This window comes from Strigops habroptila, chromosome 3 (assembly GCF_004027225.2).
Source record: "Strigops habroptila isolate Jane chromosome 3, bStrHab1.2.pri, whole genome shotgun sequence".
In the NCBI taxonomy this organism is placed as follows: domain Eukaryota; kingdom Metazoa; phylum Chordata; class Aves; order Psittaciformes; family Psittacidae; genus Strigops; species Strigops habroptila.
The window spans coordinates 48,776,778-48,803,076 of NC_044279.2; the positions used below are offsets into that span (position 1 = coordinate 48,776,778).

The 26,299-nt window shown below is 42.6% G+C and overlaps 1 protein-coding gene across 3 annotated transcripts; it reads right to left on the minus strand.

Annotated features, from left to right (window-relative positions):
- Positions 1 to 4,971: 4,971 nt before the first annotated feature.
- Positions 4,972 to 25,873, minus strand: USP44 (ubiquitin specific peptidase 44). 3 transcript variants are annotated; one of them, XM_030479747.1, is made up of 6 exons: positions 25,832 to 25,873; positions 18,689 to 20,197; positions 8,376 to 8,574; positions 7,780 to 7,888; positions 6,798 to 7,003; positions 4,972 to 6,407 (listed from the first exon to the last, which is right to left on the minus strand). In XM_030479747.1, the coding sequence occupies exons 2-6, from the start codon at positions 20,114 to 20,116 to the stop codon at positions 6,208 to 6,210; spliced, it is 2,142 nt and encodes a 713-aa protein (XP_030335607.1). In that variant the 5' UTR covers positions 20,117 to 20,197; positions 25,832 to 25,873; the 3' UTR covers positions 4,972 to 6,207. The 3 variants fall into 3 exon arrangements, with proteins under 3 accessions (XP_030335607.1, XP_030335604.1, XP_030335605.1); XM_030479744.1 differs by lacking the exon at positions 25,832 to 25,873 and adding an exon at positions 25,563 to 25,629; XM_030479745.1 differs by lacking the exon at positions 25,832 to 25,873 and adding an exon at positions 22,173 to 25,246.
- Between the last annotated feature and the right edge of the window lie 426 nt (positions 25,874 to 26,299).

The following is a 26,299-nucleotide window of genomic DNA, read 5'->3' on the forward strand; positions in this document are numbered from 1 at the left end:
CTTGCCTCAGTTCTTAGCCTCTCACCTGCTAATTCCAGACTTTTCTCTCTGGAAAGATGGTCTGTTAGCAGCTCAGTGGCACTTGATGCTGTTGGTGCAGTTTAAGGCTTTTCCATCTTTGCTGACAGGTTACTTCAAGAACAGTCGGTATTACAGATCAGTAGTTTGGTTTCCTCCCTTTGTCGTTTACCTGAACATAATAGGAAGATCCAGGCTGGCAGAGCTGCTTTGGACTATGCACTATTCTTTTAACTTCTTACTGGCCATTAGCTAATTCGCATATGGAAGCTGATAATCAGTTGTAACAAGTTGCAGAGGAAATGCCTCAGAAAAATACTTGAATATTTGTTGCCATTAGATTCAATGGGGTTTGTCTGGATACAGCTTCCTGTGCTGCTTGCTGACTGTCCTGCATCTATACCTGGTAGCATAGAAGGCAAGCCCTATCTTGATCCCTTCCTTGCACTGAAAAAATACAATCAAGTTTGTCAAAGACTTTTGAGCCAGATGTTAAAATCTGTATTCCTCAAATACCCAGAAGATGGGGATCGTCTTGTTTCTCGACTACGCACAGCACCAGAAATGGTAAGTTTTTGTAGAGTACGTTTATTAGAGGTGCCAGAGACTTCACAACTGACTTTGCAGGGTTTTTCCTTCATGCAGATCTTGAGAGACACACGTCGTTTAAGAACAGAGAACATACAGCTTGACCTTGTGTGACCTGTCCTTTAAATGAAGGTATGGCCTAAGATTTTCCGAACCAGGAGACTAATTTTAGACTTGATGTGCCTCTTCTCTTGGATGTGGTGTTTGGGTTGGTTTTTTCTTGCTTTTTGATCACCTGCTTAAGTCTTCAACCTAAATAAGTCTTCATTTCATGGAGCCTTGTACTTCTGTCTGTAAATAGTAAGGTTAGGCTGTCCTGTGTTACGCTGCATCAGCAGCCCCTCGCGCACGCTGTGCAGGCAGCAGGACTGCCAGTTTGCCGCAGTCTTCACCGGGTGGTTGAAAAGTTTCAAGCCTGCCCCCCTCTGCCTGTACGAAAGGAGCAGGATGGGGCAGAAACAAAGCAAAGTGCACTTGAGTTTGTGTTAGTGTTTAGGTGACAGCCTCTAGCTGTTGCCAAAAAAGCAGCTGCCTACTGCAAAGGGTGAGCACTGGAGCTGCCCTGGCACTTCCCCTTGGGCAGTGTGCCCCTTGGCTGGAGCTGGGCCCGGGACTGCTCCATGTGGTGGCCCATGTCAGATGGCTCTTACAGTGTGGGACAGGGAAAATGGGGCTGGTGGGTGCGAACAGCCAGCCATGAGGTGGGAGTCTGGCACACAGGGATGGGTTTGGTAGTCTTTGTCTGTCAAAGCTCCTGCAGCTTGGATACATCATAGAAAACAAAAAAACCTGTTCCAATTGCAGGAGCCTTCCATCTAAACGCCAGGTTCTACTGATTTTGCTTGAAGAGGCAGTAGTATTCAGAATCATTAAGTCTCCTGTATATAAAAATTATTTTTCTGCTTTTGTGTTGATGGTAGATTTCCTTGGAGCTCTGCACTTCACGTTTTGGCTTAAAAATCAGAGTGTGTCAAAACGGTTTGGATTGGAAGGGACCTTAAAGCTCACCCTGTTCCAACCCCCCTGCCAGGGGCAGGGACACCTTCCACTAGACCAGGTTGCTCCAAGCCCCATCCAACCTGGCCTTGAACACTGCCAGGGATGGGGCAGCCACAGCTTCTCTCGGCAACCTGTGCCAGGGCCTCACCACCCTCATAGTGAAGAATCTAAAACTACTAAAACTAATCTAATCTAAACCTACCCTCTTTCAGTTTAAAGCCATTCTGCCTTGTCCTATCATTATGAAGTCCCTATCACCTCACAAGAAAGATCAGGGTTCTCCCTTTCTAGTGGCAGATAGTATTAAAAATTGAAATAAACTTGGTGCTATGTAGCACCTGTAAGGTATATCCCATGGGACATGCTCTTCTCCTTCACTCTAGTTCAGGAAATAACGAAGCGGTTCTAGCACTTGGCTACTTCAAAGCTGCTGTACAGCCACCTGGCTTGCCGGGGAGCAGGTATTTTAAGGGTGAGAATAACTCTTCAAAGAGGAGGCAGAAATAGGGCATCTAGGGAGGGAGGTAAAGTTGCTGTTACAGTGAGAAAACCGCTGTTGTGTCCTCCAGCTTCATCGTGTCACGTCACCTTCAGTATATCAAATGAATATCCATATTATGTAACAGTACAGCACCAGAGTAAAGATGGGATCATGGAAACTTCATGATGTGATGCGTAAACATGACTGGAATTTGTTCGTTTCATTTTTACAGCTGGTGTTTGGAGAAAAGGAACTTTGCCAAATCCTACTTATTTCATATATATATATATTTATATATATATTTTTTTTTTTTTTTTTTTTTTGCAGGAAGGAAGACAGGCGTTTGGCTTTTTATAGTTAATCATTTGCCAGGATTTTGCACTTCCACGGAATGTCGAGTTCCAACAAGTTGGAACACCAATCAGCTGTCCATAAACAAAGGCAGGCAGTGTATTTTCTGAAGTCATTCACAAAATAGTGCTTTTGCCAAATGGTTTATGAAGGTGTGTTTGGAGATAAAGACCATGTAACTTGAAAAAAGCACCACGGGCTTCGAAGCAGGATGTTATTTTTACATGACATATATAGTATGGGGTTTTTACTGCAAGGATCCAGAGGCAGTTCTGGTTTTATGATTTGGATTGTTTGAGTACCTTTAAAGTAAAAAATAATTAGGCACCTGTGCTGTGACTTTTTCAGGATTTTTGACTTGTGTTTTTGCCGTGACGACCACCCAACTCTTGTAACTAAGGTTGAAAGTCACGCAGATTTTAGCTTTGCTATTATACTGATGCTGACTTTTCTCTTACAAAGCCACAGCGCTCAAGAAAACCCCCAAAACTGTATAGACTAGTTAGCAGTTAAGAGTAAGCCTTTTGCCTAGCTGTTTTTGAGCATTAGATGTATACTGCTCCAGGTTTTGAAATTACTATTTTTCTTAGTAAGGCCAAATCTCTGAATCCCTTAGACTGGAGAGAGCTGCATAGAAGCCTTATTTACCACTAGATAAAAGTGAAGACACAATCCCACTGCGTGCTGTCTGAATGCACTTACCTGTTACCACCTGGGACTGGAAAATGGTAGTATTTTTCAGTTTAAGAAGGTGCTGCGTGAAGTGTCAGTGAGCTCTGAGCAAGTTTGCAGCTGACACAAACGTAGGCAGAGTGACTGACAGACCAGCGGCTCTTGCTGCCACCCAAAGGAGTGGGACAGGCTGGGGAATGGGCCACCAGGAACCTCTCACAGCTCAACAAAGGGAAACGCCACATCCTGCGCCTGGGCAGGAATAACCCCGGGCACCAGCACAGGCTGGGAAGCAGCTCCCCAGAGAAGAGCCTGGGGGACAACCTCCCCATGAGCCAGCAACACTGCATTGGGCAGAGCACCCCAGCAGATCGAGGGAGGTGAGCCCTTCCTTCTCCTCAGGCCTGGCGAGACACAGCTGAAGTGCTGGGCCCAGTGCGGCATTTCCCATTACAAGATATGGGCTTACTGGAGCGAGTCAGACAGCCAGGGAGATGGTGAAAGGGCCTGGAGCATCTGGTGTATGAGGAGAGGCTGACAGAGCTGGGACTGCTCAGCCTGGAGAAGGGAAGCTCAGGGTGGGTTTTATCCTTGTGTATGAACACCTGATGGGAGGAGCAGAGAAACCTGAGCCAGGTGCCCAGTGACAGGACAACAGGAAACAGGCACAAAGTGAAACACAGGAGGTTCCATTTAGACAGAAGAAACTGGTTTTACTGTGAGGATGGTCTAGCAGTGACACAGGCTGTCAGCAGAGGTTGCGGTGTCCCCACCCTTGGTGCTATTGGAGACCTGACTGCCCACAGCCCTGAGCAACCTGTTCTGGCTGACCCTGTTTGAAGCAGAGTTGGACTCTACAACCTCCAGAGCCCCCTTCCCCTCTCAGCCATTGTGTGCACTCTCCTCAAATGTACCTGGTAGGTGACTGGTGATGGCACAGTGCTGCTTCCCTTGTCTATCTGGGGAAAAACCCAGCCACTGCCCTGAAGGGCGGAGGAAGGGAGTCAGCAAGTAAGTGATATCGCAAATGCATGTAAAACTAATTACTGGTAATGTTTCTATCTTGAGCAATACTCTGTACACATGCGCACACTGTGCTTGTTTGCCAAATTACTACTCATAGAGCATTGCCGTGTGCATGTGAGGTGATCCTGAACCCTTCATTAAAAATAATTACTACACAATTGCTTTACCAAGCTCTTACAAGCACTGACTGCTCATGCAATGAGAGGAAATTCAGCAAGGGCTCTGGGTAAGCAGGCAACAGGTATCTGGGCTGGAGACAGCTCTTCAACAAGGTGGAAACGGAGCTGCACCTTCAACCTGAACCTGGTTTTCTGAATGTAGATTAGAATGAAGGTGGAGAGTGGATGCCTTCACAGGAGTAGTCCTTCATGCAAGTAACTTAGCTACCAGACTAGATTCCTCCTGATCAAGGAGGGAGCTCTGAATCTATCAGGTGTGTTTGCCCACCTTATCTCTTATGATACAGAACAGACCATTCCACCAAGCTCCACCCCTGCTGCTGACAGAGGTGCTGAGCTGCTGCACTCTTAGCTTTACTGCTCTGCTGAGCTCCTGCAAGTGAGTTGTGGAACCTGGACTCCAGAACAGCTGCTGCTAGAGGAGGCGGGTGGCCTTTCATCCAATAGCTGTCTGGTTTCCCAAGGCCTGCAGCAGCGTATGGGCATTTCTGCAGACTGTGGCACTAGCCACTTGGCTCCAGGAGAGCTCTATTTTACATATAAACCCACTGTTAAACCAGTGAAATGTGACCCTGACCCACATTAGACAAAACTTTAAAATAATTTTTACAGAAGCTTGTAATGCTAATGTAGGAACCAATTGCAGTGCACACGTGGTTTTCTGTCCACATCAAGGCATTTTATTGAGGTATAAACTTTGCAGAAGATGAGGTAACAATTTGCATAGGACTTACGCAAAATAACTTCACAATTCAAATTTACTTGGCATTAACTACTGTATGCGGAGGACTGATAATTCCTGCTTGTTGGAGTCTCCTCGATGCATAGCTGTGTTAATGCTAGTGGTAGGACCGTGGAGAAGGCACAGCAGTTGTAGGTAATGAAACAAGTCAGATATTGAAAATGCTTTTGTACAACAGTTACAGCTTCTTTTCATTGGTTTGACTCAAAGATTAACGAGACATACAAGGCTTGCTACAGTTTAAAGTAACCTTGTCCAATGCCGAATGTTCTTGTAGCAGTGACAGTGGGGTGGGTGAGTGTGGTTTTGTTTGTGTGTGCTTGGCTTTTTTTTAAGAAAGCTTTACTGGAATTAAAAGCCCCTGGTTGTCAAAGTACTTTGAATTTGGCACTTGAGTTTAAGTTGTCAGACTTCCTAAGGCTAAAACATGGAAGTCTGGGTAAAGATACATTCTTGTGTTTTCAAACATTTCTCTTAAATACTTACATGAAAATAAGTTCATGTTCTACTTCCTCAATTTCAGATTTTAAGAAAGTCTATAGACATATCTTTAGTGTAGCTCCCTTGAAGGCTCCCTTTGAAGCTTACAAAATAATTTCACTTTAGTTGTGAAGAATATACAGAAATGTTTCCTATGAAAAGTTCAGTTACTATTTGATGTGTAGAACATTCCTCGTTGGTGAATGTTAATATTCTAAGACCTAATAGTAATTCCTGCAGACAGTAACAATTGTGATATCATTAGAACTATACTATAAAATGTACACGAGCATACATAGAAAATTAACCAGAGAAACATCAGTTGCCCGTTGCAAGTCATTTTTCTAAACCAATTCAAAAAGATTATCAAAATACAAAACCAGCCTTAAAAAACAGCCTGAGGTAAGAGTTAAATGCAAATTTTTTTCTTAAAAAGCAATCTTTTTCTTAAAAAAATAGTTGTATTGAAATTCTAGGTACTTAGAAAGTTACTTACTGTCAATAAAAACTTTTACTAACAATTGTAAAGAGTACTTTAACTAATACAAAAGTATATAAACATTGTACACAGATCCACGAAGTAAAAAAAGTACAATACTGTACTTTCATTTAAAAATATATAGTTAGGACAATTCAACCTTTTACCATACATACAGTTAACTGGCTTTGGATTAGCTGATACTGTTGATCATGGAACAGTCAGCTAATTCTGCGTGCTGCTGGATTTCAGCTGTGCTAGGACGCGGTGCTTTACCATGTCCGTTTGCCTGAGTACGTCGTTGGCTGTAAAACAAAATGTAGGCTTGAGCCTTGCATACTTCTTCCATAGTGCACATGTTGAGTTTCGAATCGTTGCAGTGTACCCAAAATCCTGCAGCGAGGAAATACACCGAAAAAAAAAAGTCATCAGGACACTGATTTGAAGTCATTGCATTTTATTTAATCATGAATTAAGTGTTCAGTCCCATTTAATGAGTTATGTACAAAGAGCAGACTGTGTCAGTTGATCTAGTATATTTGCCTCTATGTTTTAAAAGCCCAGCTTTAGCTTCCTCAGATTTACAAGGGAGTTTATAGCCGGAACGCGTTTTAACAAGCCAATACAAAAATTGAACTGTTTTGGTCTACTGAAGTGCAACTCTCATTCCAGGCTCTTCAGCTACAAGTGGTTCCCTTTTGCTTCTGAGAGAAGCCAGTAAGCTTAGCAGTTGAGAATTAGGAACACCCCTTCTCCCACACTCATTTCACAGCTGGTTCCTACCTCCTTCTGAATTGTAGCAGTAGGCAGTGTAGTGCCCGGAGCCAAATCCTTTCCCGTGATGCATTACCACAGCAGACAAGTCATAGATAAAGCAGTCGGGCAGGAGGGACTTGAGGGATTCTCTGCAGCAGTAGGGCTCCATGTTCAGCATTTGATCAAAATTAACGTGTACGCCAATCTTTTCACGATGATTGCGCCCTGACCACCTGCAAAGTTCAGTCAAATGAAAACTTACTTTTCTTTTTCTTAAAGAACACAGCATTCTGAGTTATGTTTTAGCAGAACAAGTGTCATCTTCGCTGTTGTCTTTGTGCATTAAATCAATGCTAATTTGCATGTCTTTTCCCTAGGCCTCTCCTTTATTTCTAGGCCTTTTAAAATGTGTCTATTGTACCTACTATTCTCATCTTCTGAAACATATATTTTAAGATCTGTGTAATGGTGAGTGGGAAGTACCTCCCATGAACCATATCTCATTGGCATTTCTCATTCATTCTATCTCATTTTCAGTTTCCTTTGTATTCAAGACAGACTCTGCACTACTGTGTGCACTAAGAGTTCACAGAGATGCAGTCTCCACTTCCTTACTCTCAGGCTAACGCATTAATGTATTTGATTATATGAAGGTTATGTGAGACTTCCACTGAATGCAGTCTTGGTTTGTACATTAGTGAATATGAGCATTTAGTCTACCTGAAGATAACAGAGTTCACAGCAAGGTTAGTAGGTTTTGACTAAAAAGAAGGATGAAGTAATTTTGGTATTGAAATAACAAACAGTTGGAATCTAAAAAGTCCATTTTCTACTTATAGTGTATCTTACTGAAGATTAAATTAAACCAGAAAAACAAGTTTCTAATAACTATTTCTCACCATACTACTAAAGGGAACTGAAACTGATGCTGAAAACATAGACCCCAAACAAGGGAAGAGCAGGACTACACTAGTCAGTTTGCAATGCTGTGTGTTGTGGTACTACTTACCTAAACCGTTTCAGGTGTAATCTGAGAACCCGAGGTAGTCGACACACCATAAGCTGCTTCTGAGCTTCTGTGAGTATAACTGGTTTAGAAGAAAACTTCCTTCGTTTTGCTAAGACCAAACACATAGTTACACAATACAAATCTTGACAACAGCCTTGTATTTCAGTCTAAGGTTTATCCACCAAATTTGCGTGGACCTAAGTAGCTATGGTATGTGCCTCCTTAAAAAGGATACACTCAGAGCCATTCTGCAAGGATTATTTTATGATGCAAGTATAAAATACTTGTGGTCACTTAGGTTAGTCACCTTAACGTAAAAAGCCAAGAGGTTCTTTGGCTGGGAGTATCAGAATCCCCATTAGTGTGTGATCAGACTTTATCTAAGAGAAGCATCACACTTCAAAACATCCTTTGAATAATTCCATCGTCTAGGTGATGAGTAATAGCTGCCAAGTGACCATGCCAGGACATGAGGAGAAGTTTGTTTGCAACATACTTTTAAGACTTTCAGTATTTTCCTTCTGTAATAACTCTGTCACTTTACTTTGTATTTTACACATAGAATGTATATATGAGTACATACTGCCTTTACTCACTGTTGCACTGATCACATGCATATATCTTTCCTTCCAAAGCTTCAGTTTCTGTAAACTTGGCCAGCATTTCTGTCAGCAGACATGGGTACTGAGATGACATCTCCTTGCCGTTGCAGTGATACCGCTCAGGAAACTCCAGGGACAGGTCCCAGAAAGGTTCTATGGTATTTGATTTATTGTCACAGGTAAGGCATGTAACCTGTAAAATGATATTTCACCAGTTGCTCACACTCAAAAACTTACTAAGAAAAGTATTTTCCCCTAGACGTAACTGATGCAACCAGGACAAAACATAGTCATTTAACAAAAGAAATGATACACCTAGTTTCTTTTCTCTGAAGCATCATGTCCAATACTGTTATCACAAACAGGTAAGTGTTCTTATGTTTGACTGAGAAACAAAAGCAGAGTCAAAATGGTCTGTCCAAGAGAAAGCAGCTGGTGGAGTCTCGCGAGTCTTTTCTCCAAAAGAAACACTCCAAAAGGAACATTTACATGAGAAACTCTAGTTTAGGTTAATTAAAAAAAAAAAAAAAAACCAAGAAAAAGAAACCCAAACCAAACCAAACCAAAAGAAACAGCTGGGGATTTTAAAGTCATATCCTTCTTACTTTGCAAGTCTTCCAGGGAAGCCTGGATTAGGAAGCACACTTCTTCAAATTAAAATTAACAGGTAAAAATAATTTATTTCTTCTTTCAGTAAGTGGATCCATCGTCACACTAGGGAAAGGACAAGCAGTAAGACAACATAAATAAAATGTCAAGAAGTGAAGTGAGTCAACCTGGAAAATGCAGGTAATACAGCAGGGGACAATTAACTTATTATAACATTCAATATTCAGGAAAATAGAAGAGCTACTGCTTTTAGCTTAAGCTGTAATGACAACATATTAGGTGTTGATTTGCAATGCAGTCTTCTAAAAGCCACCTCCAGCTCCTTCTAGAAGAGTGTCCCACCATTTGAGTCTTCCTCCAAAGGGCCTTCACCCTTCCACAATCCATGTGGATGAGTAACTTCTGTTAAGAGCTGAACCTGTGCAGTAGTGAATCTCCATTTAGACTGCAACAATCATAGTTCATAAAGGTTATAAAGAATTATCAGTAAATATCAAGTGTGTGTGTGTGTGTGTGTGTGAGGCTAAAGAAACATTCACCTTCGTACGTGCAATACGACAAAGTACAATACTAGCCTGAAGAGTAATTATGCGAGTTTTCTGTTCTTAATGTATTTGACTTGTAAGTTGCAGTTGACCACTAGCTCAGCAGCTCTAACCTCACTGCTCTAGAAAAGACACATTCCGCAAGTAAGTTGAAGTTTAATTATGCTCAAATAGATATCTTTGGCAGAACTTCCATAAGCATCCAACAGGCTGCCACTCCTTCCCCAACACTTAAACTTTCCCACCAAAGGACTAAAGGAACACATACACTTGCTATTTACTAATACACAGGCTTAGTAATAAAGGAATGGAAATCCACAAGGGATCCAAATATTGTTATTTCACAGGTACGCCTTTGTCTTGCTGTTCTCCATAAATTCAGTGTATTCTCTCAGTTAGGTTAGTTAGTTAGCCTACACAACTGTGAAAATACACTCAGTTTTGTTCAAGAGCTCCTTCATTTTCCTCTGAAGGTTACAGAATTATTCACCCTGCTTTGTCTGTTACTTCATGATTTTTTATATATGGACAGATCTATCACCTTTTGACACCTTCCTCCTTGTGAGTCATTATTTAATGCATTCATTACTTAAAACAGCTAATACACGATCTGTGCATTAGCTACTTAATGCGCAGGTGTATATTTGTGTACTGGTGTATGCATTTAGCAGTGGAGTTAGGAAAGCTGATAGCTGCTTTAAGAAGTTCTTCGAAGAAAATGCCACGACCTTGTTCTTAGAAAAACAAATTCAAACTTACATGGCAGAAAAGAGGAGAATCTTCTGGTTTAATTTACACTGACGGGAGCTTCTTTTGTAAGTGCTAACATCTGGCAGCATTTCAAAGCCACAAACTATTAGTAACTCAGAGCTGGAATCTGAACTTGGAGACAAAATGATATGTTTGGCCACAGTTCAAGCTAACTCCAGCATAAACACAGAATGACTAATAGATTTCTGCTCTACAAATGGGTGATTTTGTAGAGCCTAAAGTTTATTTAATTGACAAGTTACTTAAGAATTTGCTGCATGTGAATGCACACTGAAGATTAACGGGCTCAGGATGAAGTACATGCATGAACTCAGTACGGATAATTTTAACAAGTTCTTAGGTTTTAAATTTAGCGTGCAATTGTTAATAATCTAGGTTATTTTAAGATCCTCTCTCCCAACTGGTTAATAAGTACCATCTCAAAGAAAAAGAAAAAAATAATTGATCCAGCTTCCAAGTTTTGTTTCTCAATAAAACAGAAAAGATAAACTGATGCTTCTCATCTCATCATGCAACTATGAGCAAAGCTGATTTATGTTAACAAAATCCCGTCCTGATACAGAACTGCACTTACTTACTTCCCCAAATCCAAGACAGCCCTCTTCACCACAACACTGCAGCAAACTTTAGAGTTCTCGGATCTGTGTACTTGCCAACAGCCAAGTAACCTGATGTATTTGGATAAGCATACACCCAACCGTATCAGCCCTCTGCACAAACTGCTCCTGTACACACTTGCACTCCATGGTAAATGAGGGCTGGAACAAAGATTGCAAGTATTTTTCTTAGCCAGGCCTGAGCTTACAAACTGGATTACTCAACAAGTTGAAGGATCCCTACCCTTCTGTGGAATCCATCTGCACTGGCCTGTCCATCAGGACGGGCTTTACAATACTGCCATCACTTCTCTCTGTCCTGAATGGGATGGATTCCTTTATCCTGCACTCCACTACTATTCACACTGTGCAACCCAGATTTTCTTTTTTCATGAAAAGCACTGCAATGGTATAAACTGCTCAGAAATTGGTTGAACAAGATGTAAGATTTTTATAAAACACAAAACCCAACAAACACGAATGCAAAGGATTGGCAAAAACTTTCTGCATCTGTCCAGCGTAACTTCTTATGGTGTGAGTATGCACAACGGTAATAGGGAAGCGAGTTTGCTCTAGCAATCTGGTTAGTGACATATATCTTCTTATGACTATATTTTACAAACTCAGAGTTTGATTTCACCTCCCCATTGTATTCCGCAATTGCTATTTTAGGAAGCCTTAATGCTGTCATTTGTAACAAAGCTACATGAGAAGTTTACATTAGAGCAAAGTAAATTACTGGTTTTAGCCAGTCTGAAATCTCTACCGTATGTTCTGCCCTGACCACCCTCTCATGCCTTCAAACACGGGTGCTATATACAATTGTTTGGTTAAAGCTCACTATTCAATCATGGGCCAAAGGCCAGACTGAAAAGAGCTGGATCAGATTGCTTGATTCAAGCTAAGCATGGAGGCCACTCAGACAAGCATCACTGCGCCCACAGTAATTTGATGGACAGCCACTGCCCCAGCTTAAATGCAGCCAAAGAAAATAGTTAACATATTGCTGCAGAAGAAGCCAACTCCATCACTAACTGTTCTGCCTGTGTTTCCTGCACTTGCGTGGAAGAAAAACAACTGCTACCACCTCTGCTCTAAATCCTGCTTGTTTCTCAAGAACAGTGAGGTGGCCAATCCTACTGTTGTGCTTTCACTACTGGTTAAGTTTTGCTATGAGACATATATAGAAAGAGTAGTAATTGATTTTTTCCACAGCAAAGTAATCAAAGTAGAAGAAGATTTCTAAGATACTGCTAGAATACGGAATTCCTCATGACAATCCTGTATTTCTTCAGTTATTAAAAAAAATAAGAAAGAATACACTTTGCAGTGATGAGCATACAGCATCATCAAATGATCTCTATCTATGTAACAGAATCACGTAAGCATAACCACAGCGAACCGTGGTCTGTGACTCAATGGCCTCCTATAGATTAACTTAAAATGTCACCTTACTTTAGTTGGAAAGCAACTTGACAACCATTTTGTGGTTCAGGCCACACATAAAAACACAGAGACTAATACTGGAATATAGCAATCAGTATACAGGTTGTGGATCGGTTTAAGTGCAAATCCTCCTATTTCCTAACCAAAGCTCTCATAGTTTTTAATAGTCTATCCAGTGGGAGACTTAATACCCAGCACTGCGCAAGTCACCCTCAGCATCCTCCCCCAAACTGTAACTTACAGCATATAACCCACAACTGAAGGGCTTCCAACAACCCAAAGATTGCACATTTCCTCTTCTCCGTGTCCTGAAATACCCCGGCTGAGCAAGTAAATGGAGGAAGACTTGCAAGGAGAGGCACTGCCTTTGAAACCTTTAAACAGTTTACATACTACATACATTGGTTAGAACCTACTTTACTCTCTGGGCCTTGGCATATTCATTTCTCTGAGCACTGCACACTGCTATTCTGCTGTGCTCTGCAAGACCAGGGGGAGGCATTTTGCACAGATTTCATCTTAAACATGATAAGGAAGTAATCAAACAATTTGTATTTTGGTTTGGGTTTTTTTCAGTATGCCTAGAGATATCAAAAGCTAGTTCTTACCTGGCATTGCTGTAATAAATGGTGGATTATTGGGAAAAAAATCTCACAGCCAAAGACAGATCTGTCCCAAGAGGAAACGGTAACTAATCACAACTTTGCTGTAGAGGAAACTGGCTACTAAATCAGCAGAGCCACTGTTCTTCACTTTCACTGCTATGTTTGGTGTTGCTGTAACAGAAATCTAGACAAAGAACTTTACCTAAGGCACCACCTTCAAAAGCAGTGGAATCCTCACGGACTTTCAAAAACCATCCCAAACAGTTTCTAAAGGGTTCCTTCACCACTCCATAAAGATGTTAAAATGTCACTGTCTAGGTATTTCTTTGATCACTTACATTAAATTTTAATTTACTCAACAGTCATCAGCAAGTACCTACCACTTTGCAATATGCAACATTAACTCTTTTCCTTGAATTAGGTACTCAAGCGGCTTTCGTATAAATCCGGACAAACTTTATTTTTCCCCTCCCTTATCAGGTCTTTTTTAGCCACAGAAAATACTGATTGCCCTTCTGCTTGCCTTAAATTAGAAGCTATCCCTGACTAAACCATAAGAACAGAGGGAGCTGGCTGATGATATTGCAAGGCCGTTCGTCTTTGAAAGGTGTTGGCAATGTCATGGAAATCAGGTGAGGACAGGAAGAAAGCAAGTGACACTTGTGTCTTCAAAGAGATGGATCTGGAGAACTACAAGCGGGTTGGCATCACCTTCATCTGTGAGAAGGCTGATGGAGCAAAACCTGCAAACCATTTCCACAGGTATTAAGACGACGACTGGGAGGAGCCACCATGGGTTTATGATGGGAAAATTACACTTGACTAACCTTAGAGGCTTTTTCCTACAATGAGATGACTGGTACACATAACCAGTGGATGAATGGAAAACAGCGGATGTTTATTTTGACTTCAGTGAGGCTTTCAACACTGTATTTTATAACATCCTCACAGAGAAAATGAAGAGCAGGCTAGACAAATTGATGGCCAGGTGGACTGAACCTGCCAGGTTCAATGGGCTGTTGTCAGCGGCATGAAATGCTGCTGGAGCCCAGCATCTAGTGGTGTACTGCAGGGGTCAATAATGGAGCCAATTCTTTTAAAACTCTCAGCAAGTTTGCAGCTGACACAAACGTAGGCAGAGTGACTGACAGACCAGCGGCTCTTGCTGCCACCCAAAGGAGTGGGACAGGCTGGGGAATGGGCAACCAGGAACCTCTCGCAGCTCAACAAAGGGAAACGCCACATCCTGCGCCTGGGCAGGAATAACCCCGGGCACCAGCACAGGCTGGGAAGCAGCTCCCCAGAGAAGAGCCTGGGGGACAACCTCCCCATGAGCCAGCAACACTGCATTGGGCAGAGCACCCCAGCAGATCGAGGGAGGTGAGCCCTTCCTTCTCCTCAGGCCTGGCGAGACACAGCTGAAGTGCTGGGCCCAGTGCGGCATTTCCCATTACAAGATATGGGCTTACTGGAGCGAGTCAGACAGCCAGGGAGATGGTGAAAGGGCCTGGAGCATCTGGTGTATGAGGAGAGGCTGACAGAGCTGGGACTGCTCAGCCTGGAGAAGGGAAGCTCAGGGTGGGTTTTATCCTTGTGTATGAACACCTGATGGGAGGAGCAGAGAAACCTGAGCCAGGTGCCCAGTGACAGGACAACAGGAAACAGGCACAAAGTGAAACACAGGAGGTTCCATTTAGACAGAAGAAACTGGTTTTACTGTGAGGATGGTCTAGCAGTGACACAGGCTGTCAGCAGAGGTTGCGGTGTCCCCACCCTTGGTGCTATTGGAGACCTGACTGCCCACAGCCCTGAGCAACCTGTTCTGGCTGACCCTGTTTTAAGCAGAGTTGGACAAGATGATTTCTGGAGGTCCTTTCCAATCTCAACAACTCCATGTGTGCATGCATGCGTGTATGTGCATGCGTACAAGTGTACGTGAACTTAACTGTCAGGAAGTTATCATAAATTGACAAATGAAAGCCGAGCAACTGAGGAAAGATAAACAATGTCTGATAACAAAAAAGTTTTTTAAAATAACAATTTGCTCTTCAGCGACTATTTTAACAATTTGTTATTATTAGATTCATTACACCTTTACATCTCTTAACACACAACATTAAGAATACTAAGAAATTCAGTAATATGAGTTATTATTTTGGCATTATTTACAAGTAGGTAAAAATATTTAGAATCATCCTGTCTGGCTTACAGAAAAATAGTTTGTTCCTGCCAAATGTCATGGCAAGAGGCTTATCTTGATCTTTAGGAAGTTTTTAAGGTTCTGCCAGCATAGTGGTAGAAATTTTACCAAGGTAGTGGCCAAAAAGCATGGGATACATGAAACACTCACTATCTCTTTTCCGTAGTAACTACCGTAACTACCACTTCTTAGTTCTAGAAAGAACTTCTGAGGACAGAAGACAGTTGGTACCTTCCACTAGAGTACAAGCACTGAGAGATTGAAAATAACCGAATTTTAACAGACAAATATTTCCACCTGCTTACAGTCCCAGGGGGTTGAGAGGGGACTGTAAGCAGGTGATTGACTGTTACAAGATACAGACTCCTTTGCCCAGGAAGTGTTATAGCACAACTTTCTCCAGGCAGTCACTGAAGGAAAACTAGCATGTGAAAAGGAAGTAATAGAAGGGAAGGAGTTTGTAGCTATATATTCTATTCTTTACTTCCCTTAGGTGTACTGGGCATTTAAGTTTCACAGTTTGTACTGCAGAGTAAAAAGCTGTAATCATATAAAGGATACTGGAGTAAATAAATAATAATAAAATTTTTAGAAGTCAAGAGGCAATCTACTCATGCTATTCCTGGAGTTACTCATTACCTAGTCTAGTACTCCATAAAAAAGTAAAAGATTTCAAGTAGTAGATGAGGAAGACTTACTTTCAATTAGCTGAGAACGTAACAAAACAAAACCAACACATATAAAATAAGCAATTGTTTTGACATCACCTAAAGCTTTTTCTGGTGATCTAAAAGTAATTTGCATAAGATTCTCACACACCCAATTTTCTCCTTTCTTAACCTTATATCCTAAATTCAGTTAATGCTGAACCAGGCAGACATTTCAATAGTAACAAACTGATGGCAACTTCAGGATTATGACTTCTCTTCAAGTTACGCTGCACAGCTAGAAGACAAGGGAAAATGTTTGATTGCACATGTGAAAGCAATGTGAAACCTAGGTAAACATACAGCTTATCTGCATTGTAAGTGATCCTCTGTGTGTACTCTGCCAAGAGTAGTTAATAGTATTCCTGAGGTTTGAAGGTCAAGAAGATTGACTTCACTGCACTTGTATCTCACTGAATCAAATATCTACAACCAGTATTTTCAGTACAAAGGCATAGTATCATAACTTTTTTAGTGATTCCAAAATCACTAAACTGCTCACAGAAGCAAGCTTGTCCATTCCCCTTATTCACAGAATTAAGATGTAGCTTATTAAACACTCTAAGCTAAAATCCCATCCTGTTTTAATAAATGTTTTAAATGAAGAGCTCCAACTATCTTCTAGAGAGAAACTCTTCACACTGTTACAGCTTGTAGGTAGATAAATTAAGCCTACAAGGAAAAAGAGTACACTCCTTGCTTTTAAGAGCCAACATTGTCAAAGTTGTGATGACATAGCAAGAAGTCTTTCATATTTTTCTTCACCCCTGCATGGATGTTTTCTTGCCTTTTTTAATTTCATTATAGCAGTTTGTGCCAGTTGTGACAAACACCTAGTGAAATCATGATGCAGGAGTCTTACTGAGGAAAGTAATTGCCTAATATAGTTTTTTAAAGCTCATCCTTTCATGTGCGAATAGCAGGCACTGTAATCATTAAGAACACCTGAATATATTTTATCAAGGAGGAAATTTAAATCTTCAGGGAAATTTAAATCTTTAAATCATTTGCTTTTCATACTTATAGTGTTCAAAAGTGCTAGTGAAGACTAAACTGAAACTAAAGTGTCAAAAGACAAAGGGAACATTAGGAGGTAGTGCTGGACACTGTCTTTAGGAACTGCCTAATGAGCCAGGGAGAAATTACTACAGATAGATAACCTCAATATGCTTTTCCTTCTTCCTCTCACTTGAGACATTCTGAAGTTCACTAAGGCTGTATTTTGCACACAGACATTGACCAGCTGCAGCAAGAGAGTTGTGTGTTGTAGTCACAGAAATCACAGGATAGCTCAAAACTGTTTAATTCCCTTTCAGTCTTACTTGATGACACTTCAGTGAATTCTCGCTACTCCCCTCCCTGGTTTCAGGAAGGTGGGAAGGTTTCTAGTCACAAGCCTCTTCACATAACAAAGCTAAAAACATGTGAAAGAAGCAGTACTACTGAAATCAGGCTTGTGTCTTCAAAGCCTTGAAAATTCTTAAAAAAAAAAATCCTGTAAGGCTTGAAATGCAACCAAAATTTGTCAGTATACTTAAGCAATTGCTTTGTTTTAGTAACAAAGTTACTTTTTTGGAGAGGAATGGGATTTTCAAATAGAAAGCTTTAATATTATACTAGACACTGCTATCAGAGCAACCCTGATACAAGATAAGTTAAGTACCCTGAGGAAAGGAAGCATGCCAGCAGACATGCTCTTACACTGGGCCAAATGCAAGTTAGAAGATGATCCGGTTTTATTAGTAGATACAACAGTTTTGAGTAGTTACACAAAACCGACAATGACTTAAAAGCTAACACATGCTGCAAACTCTGTTACCTTATTATAAAGTTTACAGATATCTTGGCAGTAAATAATCCTACCTTAGTCAAAAAATACTTGGATTTCAAGCTTCACATGCTAAAACATTAAACCATCAATCAAATAGAAAAATGGGAACATCCACCTTTTTGTTAATTTGTGTTAAACCTCTTCTCCTTTACACAAATGCTTCTGCACTCCCTCAGTAACATGTGCATGCAAACTGAAGATCAGCTCCAGGGGGGCAAGACTTTCTCAACCTCTGTTTCTGCTGCACTATCATTAGTTTTTAGATTAATTCAACAGAAACCAGTATTTGTTTCTTCAGACCGTTCTCAGATGTTTGTACACACACAGCTGGGACATCCAAAAGTGTAAGGGGACACACCAAAGTACTTAACAGGAAGCCAAGAAGGAAAAAAAAGAGTAGTTGGGTAGTAAAATGGAAAACAACCATTGCCTCCACCCTACAAATTTGGTTCCTGTGTTGACAGAGCCTTCTGAATCTTTGTGTTGTAATAGCAAGAAGCATTAGTATTCCCACCATGACACACAATTACTCTGTAATAATGAATCTCAAATTCAAGCTATTTACTGAAATAATACCCTGTTTGGCACCTATTACCTAATCTGTTTCCACTTAATCAAGATTAACACTTTCCTGAACACCTTTTATCTAGTATCCCTATAGTGATAAGCTAGATAGTTAAAACTGTAACTTCTTCATTCCTAGCAATGAGTTGGTGCTTAATAGCAAAGACAGACTGGTATTTCTCAGTAGTTGCAAAGGTGTGCTTTAAAATAGCAAAAATAACACTTTCATGTTTCTCAAGTGATTCTTCTATTGAAAGTTGTAGGAGTACTCAGATGACCTTTCTTCTGAAATTGCGTGTATTATATCCTCCTCATCCCTCCTCAGTAGTTACAAATGTATTAACCTTTGAAGTATGGCCATCGCTGACCAGTATAAATCTCTAATTGCAAATCATTACACACCTTAAAAAATAAAATAACTCATAAAACATACCTGACTTAATAGCTGTCCATGAAAAACATTGTTAACCACATTCAAAACCTGTTTTATAAGTTTTCTTTGAGAAGCAGGGATGACTGCTGGATATCTGGTCCCCGTAGTCTCCAGTTCCTGCTGCACTTTATCCAAAAGTTCACAAAGAAATTCCTGAGCATCTTGTTGGGCATATCCTCTGAAGGCTGGAATTAGTCTCCACACAGAATGAAGCATGGCAAAAGGAGACACCAGTGCCCACTTGCCAGACCACATAACTTGGAACAGAGTATGCAGCTCATGACAGAGAGAAATATGCTTTGAGCTGGGCTCCCTGCGCTGAATAAGTTCCATATTTCTAGTTTTTGATGCTCCTCCACTTAAGCCAGAGGATAAACTGGGCCGCCTCACAGAAGATGATCCCTTTACTTTCTCTTGGTTCTCATTCACATGTAATGCTGAGGCAGCTATTGACAGGTGTTTAGTTGAAGATCTGGTTTTGCCCTTGGTTGCTGTTGCCAGCAGTTCCTGAGTTTGGTTGAGATCAAGCTTTAAAAAGCATTCTCGAAAAATAAGTAAGTGACTTAATACCTGCAGGATAGAATTCATATAGCAAGTATTGCCCAGGTTTCTCAGTCCCGTTACCCCCGGAGTCACCGTGGGCCTTCGTTTCATTGGAGAGTCACTTTTTTTCAATCTTACTTCATCTGAGGTATAGGTTTCTTTCAATTCTGCTGCAGATTTCATGTTCTGTGATGTTTTTTGCAGGCAGGGCGCTGATTTTGAGGACATTCTAATCTGATTTTGTAAACGACTGCTCTTTCTTGGAGGCATCTTTTCCATCTCCGCTTTCAACTCACGCTTCCGTTCTTGTCTTCTCTTCCTAGCTTTCTCCCTTCTCTCCTCTTCTTCCAGACGCCTTTCTTCTTCCAAAATCTTTTTTCCAGTAGGTGTCACCTCAAGCCAGGATCTGAATATTTTCCCCAGGAGCGCATGCCGACGGTGCCAAAGAGCTGTGAACATGCGATCTTCATTCCGAAGCAAGGCTTGGGCACCACCGTGTGAAAGGTAAGAATCATCACTTGTACCCATAGAACGTAAAGTCCTCCCACTTCGAGTAGTGCACTCATAGTTCTGACTCTTGATTGCACTTAATGTACTTCGCAACAGTTTTAAATCACCAGTTGCGTTATCATTAAGAACATAATCATCGCAGAGATAACAGAAAACGTACAGCTCGTTGACTTCCAATGCCACCGGGTGACTGCTCTCCTGAAAGTGCTTTAGTGCATGTTCTTCAATGTATCTTCCACACGCCACATGTGAGCAGCTGAGGCATGCCCAGACAGATTCGGTAGTATTGCAGTCCACGCAATGCCATTTCTGAGGATTGAGAATGGAGTGATCTTGGGCCAGTCGCAGATGTCCTATGTGTTTACACTTATCCATTGTTAAAACTGAAATTGCAGAGGTATGGTGGCAAAACACATCATCCAAACTCTTTTCTGTCCGTGGTATTTCAATCTGCAACTAAATATATATATATATATATAAAAATTACAGTGCATAAATACACAACTGTATCACTTTTACACATGTTGGTATATCAAACTCAGACTTGAGATTAAGGTCATGACTGCCATCCAACTGAGTCCTACCAAACACATAAAGACAGTCAGTTCTGTATAACCACACTCAACATCATCAACAGCATTTCAACGTTCAGACTAAGAGGTCTTTGTACCACTGTTCATATTCCCAGTACCTCTGGCTCAGGACTGAACATACTAGCTACATTTTAGATTAGGCCTGTTTTTTCAAAGGAGAACTGATTTAGTTAAGACACTGTTACAGAGTCTGGATACAAACACAACATAAAATGGGACAGTTCGCCCAGAGAAGCCATGGAAGCCTCATCCCTGAAAGTGTTAAGAGGCTAGGTTGAATGGGGCTTTGAGCAACCTGGTCTAGTGGAAGGTGTCCCTGCCCACTGCAGAGGGGGGTTGGAACTAGATAATCTTTTAAGATCCCTTCCAACCCAAACCATTCTATGATTCTATGATTCTAAACTGTTCCTATTAATTCTATCCCTAAGCATACAGGCGCAGAAGTGCAAAGTTCACTTAAATTTATTATGTTTACACAGTGCCAACAGTTCAGACAAATGAGGCTTTATTACAACTCAAACCCTTAATTAAACCACACCTTTAATTAAATCACTGCACCTTTGTGCTCAGACAAGACCATTATACCAGTGCTTTCTACAACAACGTATCATCAGTAAGTACATTTTAACATGTCATCTTAACACCTCTGAAAGAAAAAGTGACCTGGAAAAGCAGAACTTTACTTCCTCGTAAGACAGAAACTCCATTAGATATCATACCTCAGTTGCTGCAAACTTTCTAAAACCTGCATTTTTAACAGATGTTTCTAATCCACGTCTTCAAAAAAATCATCTAAAAATTTGGCTAGCGCTGGCTTACATCCTTTAATAAGGTTATGCGGTAGCATGTATTTGTTCAAAACCGCAGTATTTGCTTTCTCCTATAAGGTGCATTTACCTTAAACAAACAGGCAGGCTCTGACTAACAAAAATTAAAGAGACAGTGATTCATTCTTTATGTTTTTACCATCTTTCTTTCTACTATCTCTAGTTGAGAGATACCATCTAGAGAAAAACGGTGCGTCAGGAAGTGATTATGTCTGGTGTGGGGTCTTTTCACCCAGGATGTCATTGACTAGAAGGGCTAAATAGCACACAGCAGCAGTATTGTTATGCGCTGTACTTGCCAGATGAAACAATTAATCCATCTGAAGAGTAGCAAGAGTTTGTCAAATATCCAGGCTATGCCAAGAGACAAGTTATGCCATTACAAATGCATGCATATGGTAGACCCAACCTACAGCCTAGGCTGTACAATATCAAGGTCCAGGATTCTATGTTTTACAGAGAAGTAAACGATGCTACAAAGATACTGAGTGATTTAGACAACTCTGTATAGAACCGAAAAAATTCTATTTCTGCTATTAACTTTAAATATGCTAATATTGCTCAATTTTTACAGTTCTGAAATACACAAGAATAGGTTACTCAATTTAGAACAGATGTCTATGTTAGAATAAGCATTAGCTTGAGGGAACCCTAATATACAATGACAAGACACCACTAAGGAAAGGAAATGGGTAAAAAGCTGAAGCTGGCTAGGAAAGGAGTTTTAATTTTCATCTGGTACTTGGATAAAAGCTGTAGTTGAAAGATCTAACCAAAAAAATAGCTTTGTTTGGTTAACTGGCTCACAGCTACTGCCTTTTTTAACATGTTACAATACAGATACCAGTGTAAGAGCTGTAATAACTCTCTAAGCACATAATCAGCATCCAGCATTGCATGTGTTGCGTAGGTCTTATTCTGTGATACAGAAAAGGCTGTGCCAGCTGTAGTGAAACTAATAAAGTATACACAGTTTTACATGCCTGTATTAATCATTCTCATTCAACTCACTTCAGAGTTGTCTCCAGCCCATGCTCACTGCACTGAAGAATTTCAAGCACCATGACCTCTGGATACCCATTCAGCAACTCCCAGATTAAGTACCAGCCATAGTGTATTATGGGAGGTCGAGATCCCTTGTGTGCTGTGGTCAACAGATCACAAAAATAATGGCTTGCTGAACTTTTTCAGCTTGCTAGCATCCATAATATTCACTCCTCCTAAAAGGCAGTCTTTTTATACTTTGCTTTTTATTCTGTCTTTATAAATAAGACCACTAGTGCTACCCTATGCCTTCTCTTAGTCTGACAACTTGTTTTCCCCCTAAAAGAAGCTCAAAGCTGAGCTTTTCTAACACTGATAAAATTCACATAAATTTCAAGAGGTAAACTATATATGTTAATTCTTCCTGAACTATTAAAGTATCTATGTGAAGTGTGCTGCAAGAATTAAGTATGTTAGACAGGATTTTAAGAGACAAGACTCATCTTTCTGGGTTTGGGCTAACAGGAATAGATTCTCCTGCATAACATATTAGTAACGGTCCTTGCCAGCAGGCCAGAAAAGAACACTAAAACCTGCCTTCCCACAGCGCTGTCACACACAGCAATGCTGTCAGTCAGAGGGGTCTGACAGGTCGACCCTTTCTGGTTTTGTTAAAGCCACTATGTAAACACTGTGCCTTATTTTTTCTTCCTTTTAATATTATATGGTCAGAAAATCTGACTTTCTCCATTTTAAAGATGTTATCGAGAGTGAAACTACTGACATGCCTCAATGTAAGCAGATACTGGACTGAGGACAAAAGCAGTCTGCTGATTTCAGGACGACCACTGAGTAAACCAGGGTTGCACAATCAAGCTCTTCATGCAAAAGCAACACGATTCTACGAAAGCGCAAGATCAGCACCTTGAAGAGAAAACCCCTAAAATCCCAGCGCCCCCACCAGCAGCCAAGCCAGCATGACATTTTCCCACCTACATAGATGTGTGGAGAAAGGAGACAGGGTGGAAGGGGGAGGGGGAGGAAACATCTTGACATGGGAGAAGGCTTTCTTTGAAGAAAATGTGAGGAAAACAAAATGCAGAGTTGGTCAAAAAGACAGAAATACCTGAAAAGACTTGGAAAAAAGCTAAAAGTACAAAACTGAGACCAAGAAAACTTCAGCTGAATGTCAAGCAGCATACTGACAGCACGAATATTTTAAAAGGTGGAGCACTGAGACTACATCAAGGCACAAAATTTAGAAACTTTACCTTTGAACTAAGACTTGGCAAGATAGTACAGCTCAGGTTAAAAACAGGAGTGAAATGACAGACAACGGTGGAAGAAATAAAAACTACTGCGTACTCCTTTCCATGCCTACTAGAAAGCTGCAGCTGGAACAAAATAGTACAAGCAAATGCTCCAAAACGTTAAAATCCCATAAAGAAAGTTATTCAGCGCTGGTTTCTGCGTTCTTCTCTCCCGAGGTTCAGTTGTGTGCGCACACACAAAGAAACAGTGAATTAGTTGACCAGCACTTCAGAGATCAAGCCCCGCTGTGTTCTCAGCGCAGACCTGAGCTGAAGTAGTAAGCAAAATAACAAGTACTAACATACAGAATAGCACTACTTAAAGCATTAAGTTGTCTGGGAAAATAGAGATATACAAAAGTCTTTTCTTGCGCCAAAGTTTCACAAGCTAGAAATAAAGATATAAGGAATAGGAATTTTTTTTTTTTTTTTTCCATTGAACCATATTTCAACCTTATTGATGTGCTTGTTTCTTTAGTTTCACTAAAGAATGGCTGGCAAAATGTACATTTCGGGATAACTCATGAGCTGAAAAAGTACTCGATGTCAAAACCTAACAACTTAGAAGCCAAGAAAATAGATGGTTTTCTTCCATTCGCATTCCATATAAACAAGAAATTAAGATTCATTGTCACAGCTGATAAATTTTAAAATTGTAACTCTAAATATAAACAAAAGGAAATCTTTTCCCCTAAGTCACTACTTCCGTAATTAATTACTTGGCATATAAGTGAAAAACCAGTCAGTCTATCTCAAGCATTAGAGTAGAAATGCAGTGCATAGTTTTACTGATATACATACACACCCGTGTGTGTGCTTGTGTGTCCCATTAATATTCTGGCTTTTACATCAGTTGACAGTTTAACAACCGATTTTCAGCAAGTTCAGGGTACCTGTTTAATATCTAAAGAAAATAGGAATCGTGGCACTTGAACAACTAAAAGTTTAAGACAGAACTAGAAGGCAGATGTACTGCTTTACTGCTTTCTTAAGCCATATTTTCCTTTTGATTTTTTCCTAAAGAAAACAACCCAACAAAACACTGATGTGGAAACTCCAAGTCCTGCAGGCATAACAGCGAGGCTTAAAAATCAAAGCAGCACTTCAAAAGGAAAGTTTGTAAACTATTTCCGATTTTTAACAAAGCAGCCTCCCAGCCTCCTTTCTCTGGAGCCGTACTGATCCTTATTTAACTTTTTTCCTCTTTTTCTTACGCCGGCTAAGGAACGTTTAGACAGTATGCTGTCTCGAAGTAGCACTTGCAGCAGACACCGGTACGGCACCACACTCCATGTGTCTTATAGCGAATAACCGCGCATTTCCTGCAGTGGAGAATTCAAGGTAAACAAATAGTTCAGAGTGAAGCACTTTCACAGAGCCATGAAAAACACGGCATTTCTGGTAAGTCTGGATTTACACTGGACGGTTCTTCCCGTTTATAAGAACAAGCACCTCTGACCGCTCTGACAGCTCCTCGGACAACGCCTGGCTCCTGTTCCAAAGCCCGGGCAAGCAAAGACCCTCCAGTCAAGTTGGCCCATGGCTGGATGCCGGACTACAAGCGTGCCCACAACCGTTTCGGTAAGAAGGTTCAGCGTTCCCCACCGCCCCGTGACACGGCGCGACTCTTCGCCTCGACAACACGGGGCACTTCGGCGACCCGAGCGGGTCACCGCCACCCTCTCCTTCTTCCCCTCCTCCCCGCGGTGTCCCTCACCTCGACGCCCTTCCGACCCCGCCGGGACGGGTGAGGGGCCGGGGCCCCGCGCAGGGGCTCCCCATCCGCCACACAGCGAGCGCGGCGGGACGCCTCCTGCCCGCCGACGGCTGCGGGGGAGGCCGGTCCCTCACCGGAGCCGTTGGAACGGCCGCGGTTCCCTCGCTCCCGCCCCGGCGGCTTCCCCAGCCCCGCGCAGTGCCCCGCTCGCCCGCGCGGCAACAGGCGCCCGCTGCTCAGGTGCCCCTCCGCGGGCTCCGCGCCGGGTTCCCCAGCGCCAGGGCGCTGCCGCCGCCGGGCACCTGCCCCGCGGGGTCCCGCCGCCGGCGCCGGGCGCTGCAGCGCTCGCGGAGCCGTCATCCCCCTCCCGCCGGCCGCCCCCGCACGCACCCGTCACCCGCCGCTGCCGCCATCTTGGGCGCCCCGAGCCGCAGCCTCCTCGGAGCGGCCCGTCGGCGACGTCAGCGCCGCGCGGAGGCCGCCACCCCACCGCGCACCCCCCCCCGGCCCGGCGAGGGGAGCCCCGCGCGCGCCGCCCCTGAGCCGCCGCCGCCCGCCCGCGGCCGGGACAAGCGGCGCCGGACCGGGCGCTGCGCACCCCCCTCGCTCCCGGGCACCCGCCAGGGCAGCCCCGGGCCGTGCCGCCGCCCCGCACCCACCTGCCGAGCGCGGGGCGGGAAGCGCCGATCGCCATGTGCCGGCGGCGGGTCTGTCACCAGATTTGTAGTGGCAACCGAAGTCCTTCCCACGTCTCCTCCCACCTCCCCCGGCCTCCCCCGCCCGCCACCGGGTAGAGCGGGCCGGTCCCGCGGGGCCGGGCGCAGGAAGCCGGGCGAGGAGCGGCGGGGCCGCTGCCCGGGTGTGGGGCTGAGGCGGGCGCGGCGGGCCGGCGTTGGGAGCCGGTCCCCGAGGCACCGCGGAGCTCTCGCTGCCCCCGGCCTCTGCCCGCAGGGCACCTGTTTTCCCTGGGGCGCGTCTGTTCCAACCGGGAAGAAGAGGGGTCTCGGGCTTCCCCTCGGCGGGTTTCCTTATTTTGTTCCCTACATTTCACTCCTGTTTTGCCGTTGGTGGCATCGCCCTTGTTTGGCCGGGGAATGACCTCTGGTTGCATTTCCCCACGCAGGCTG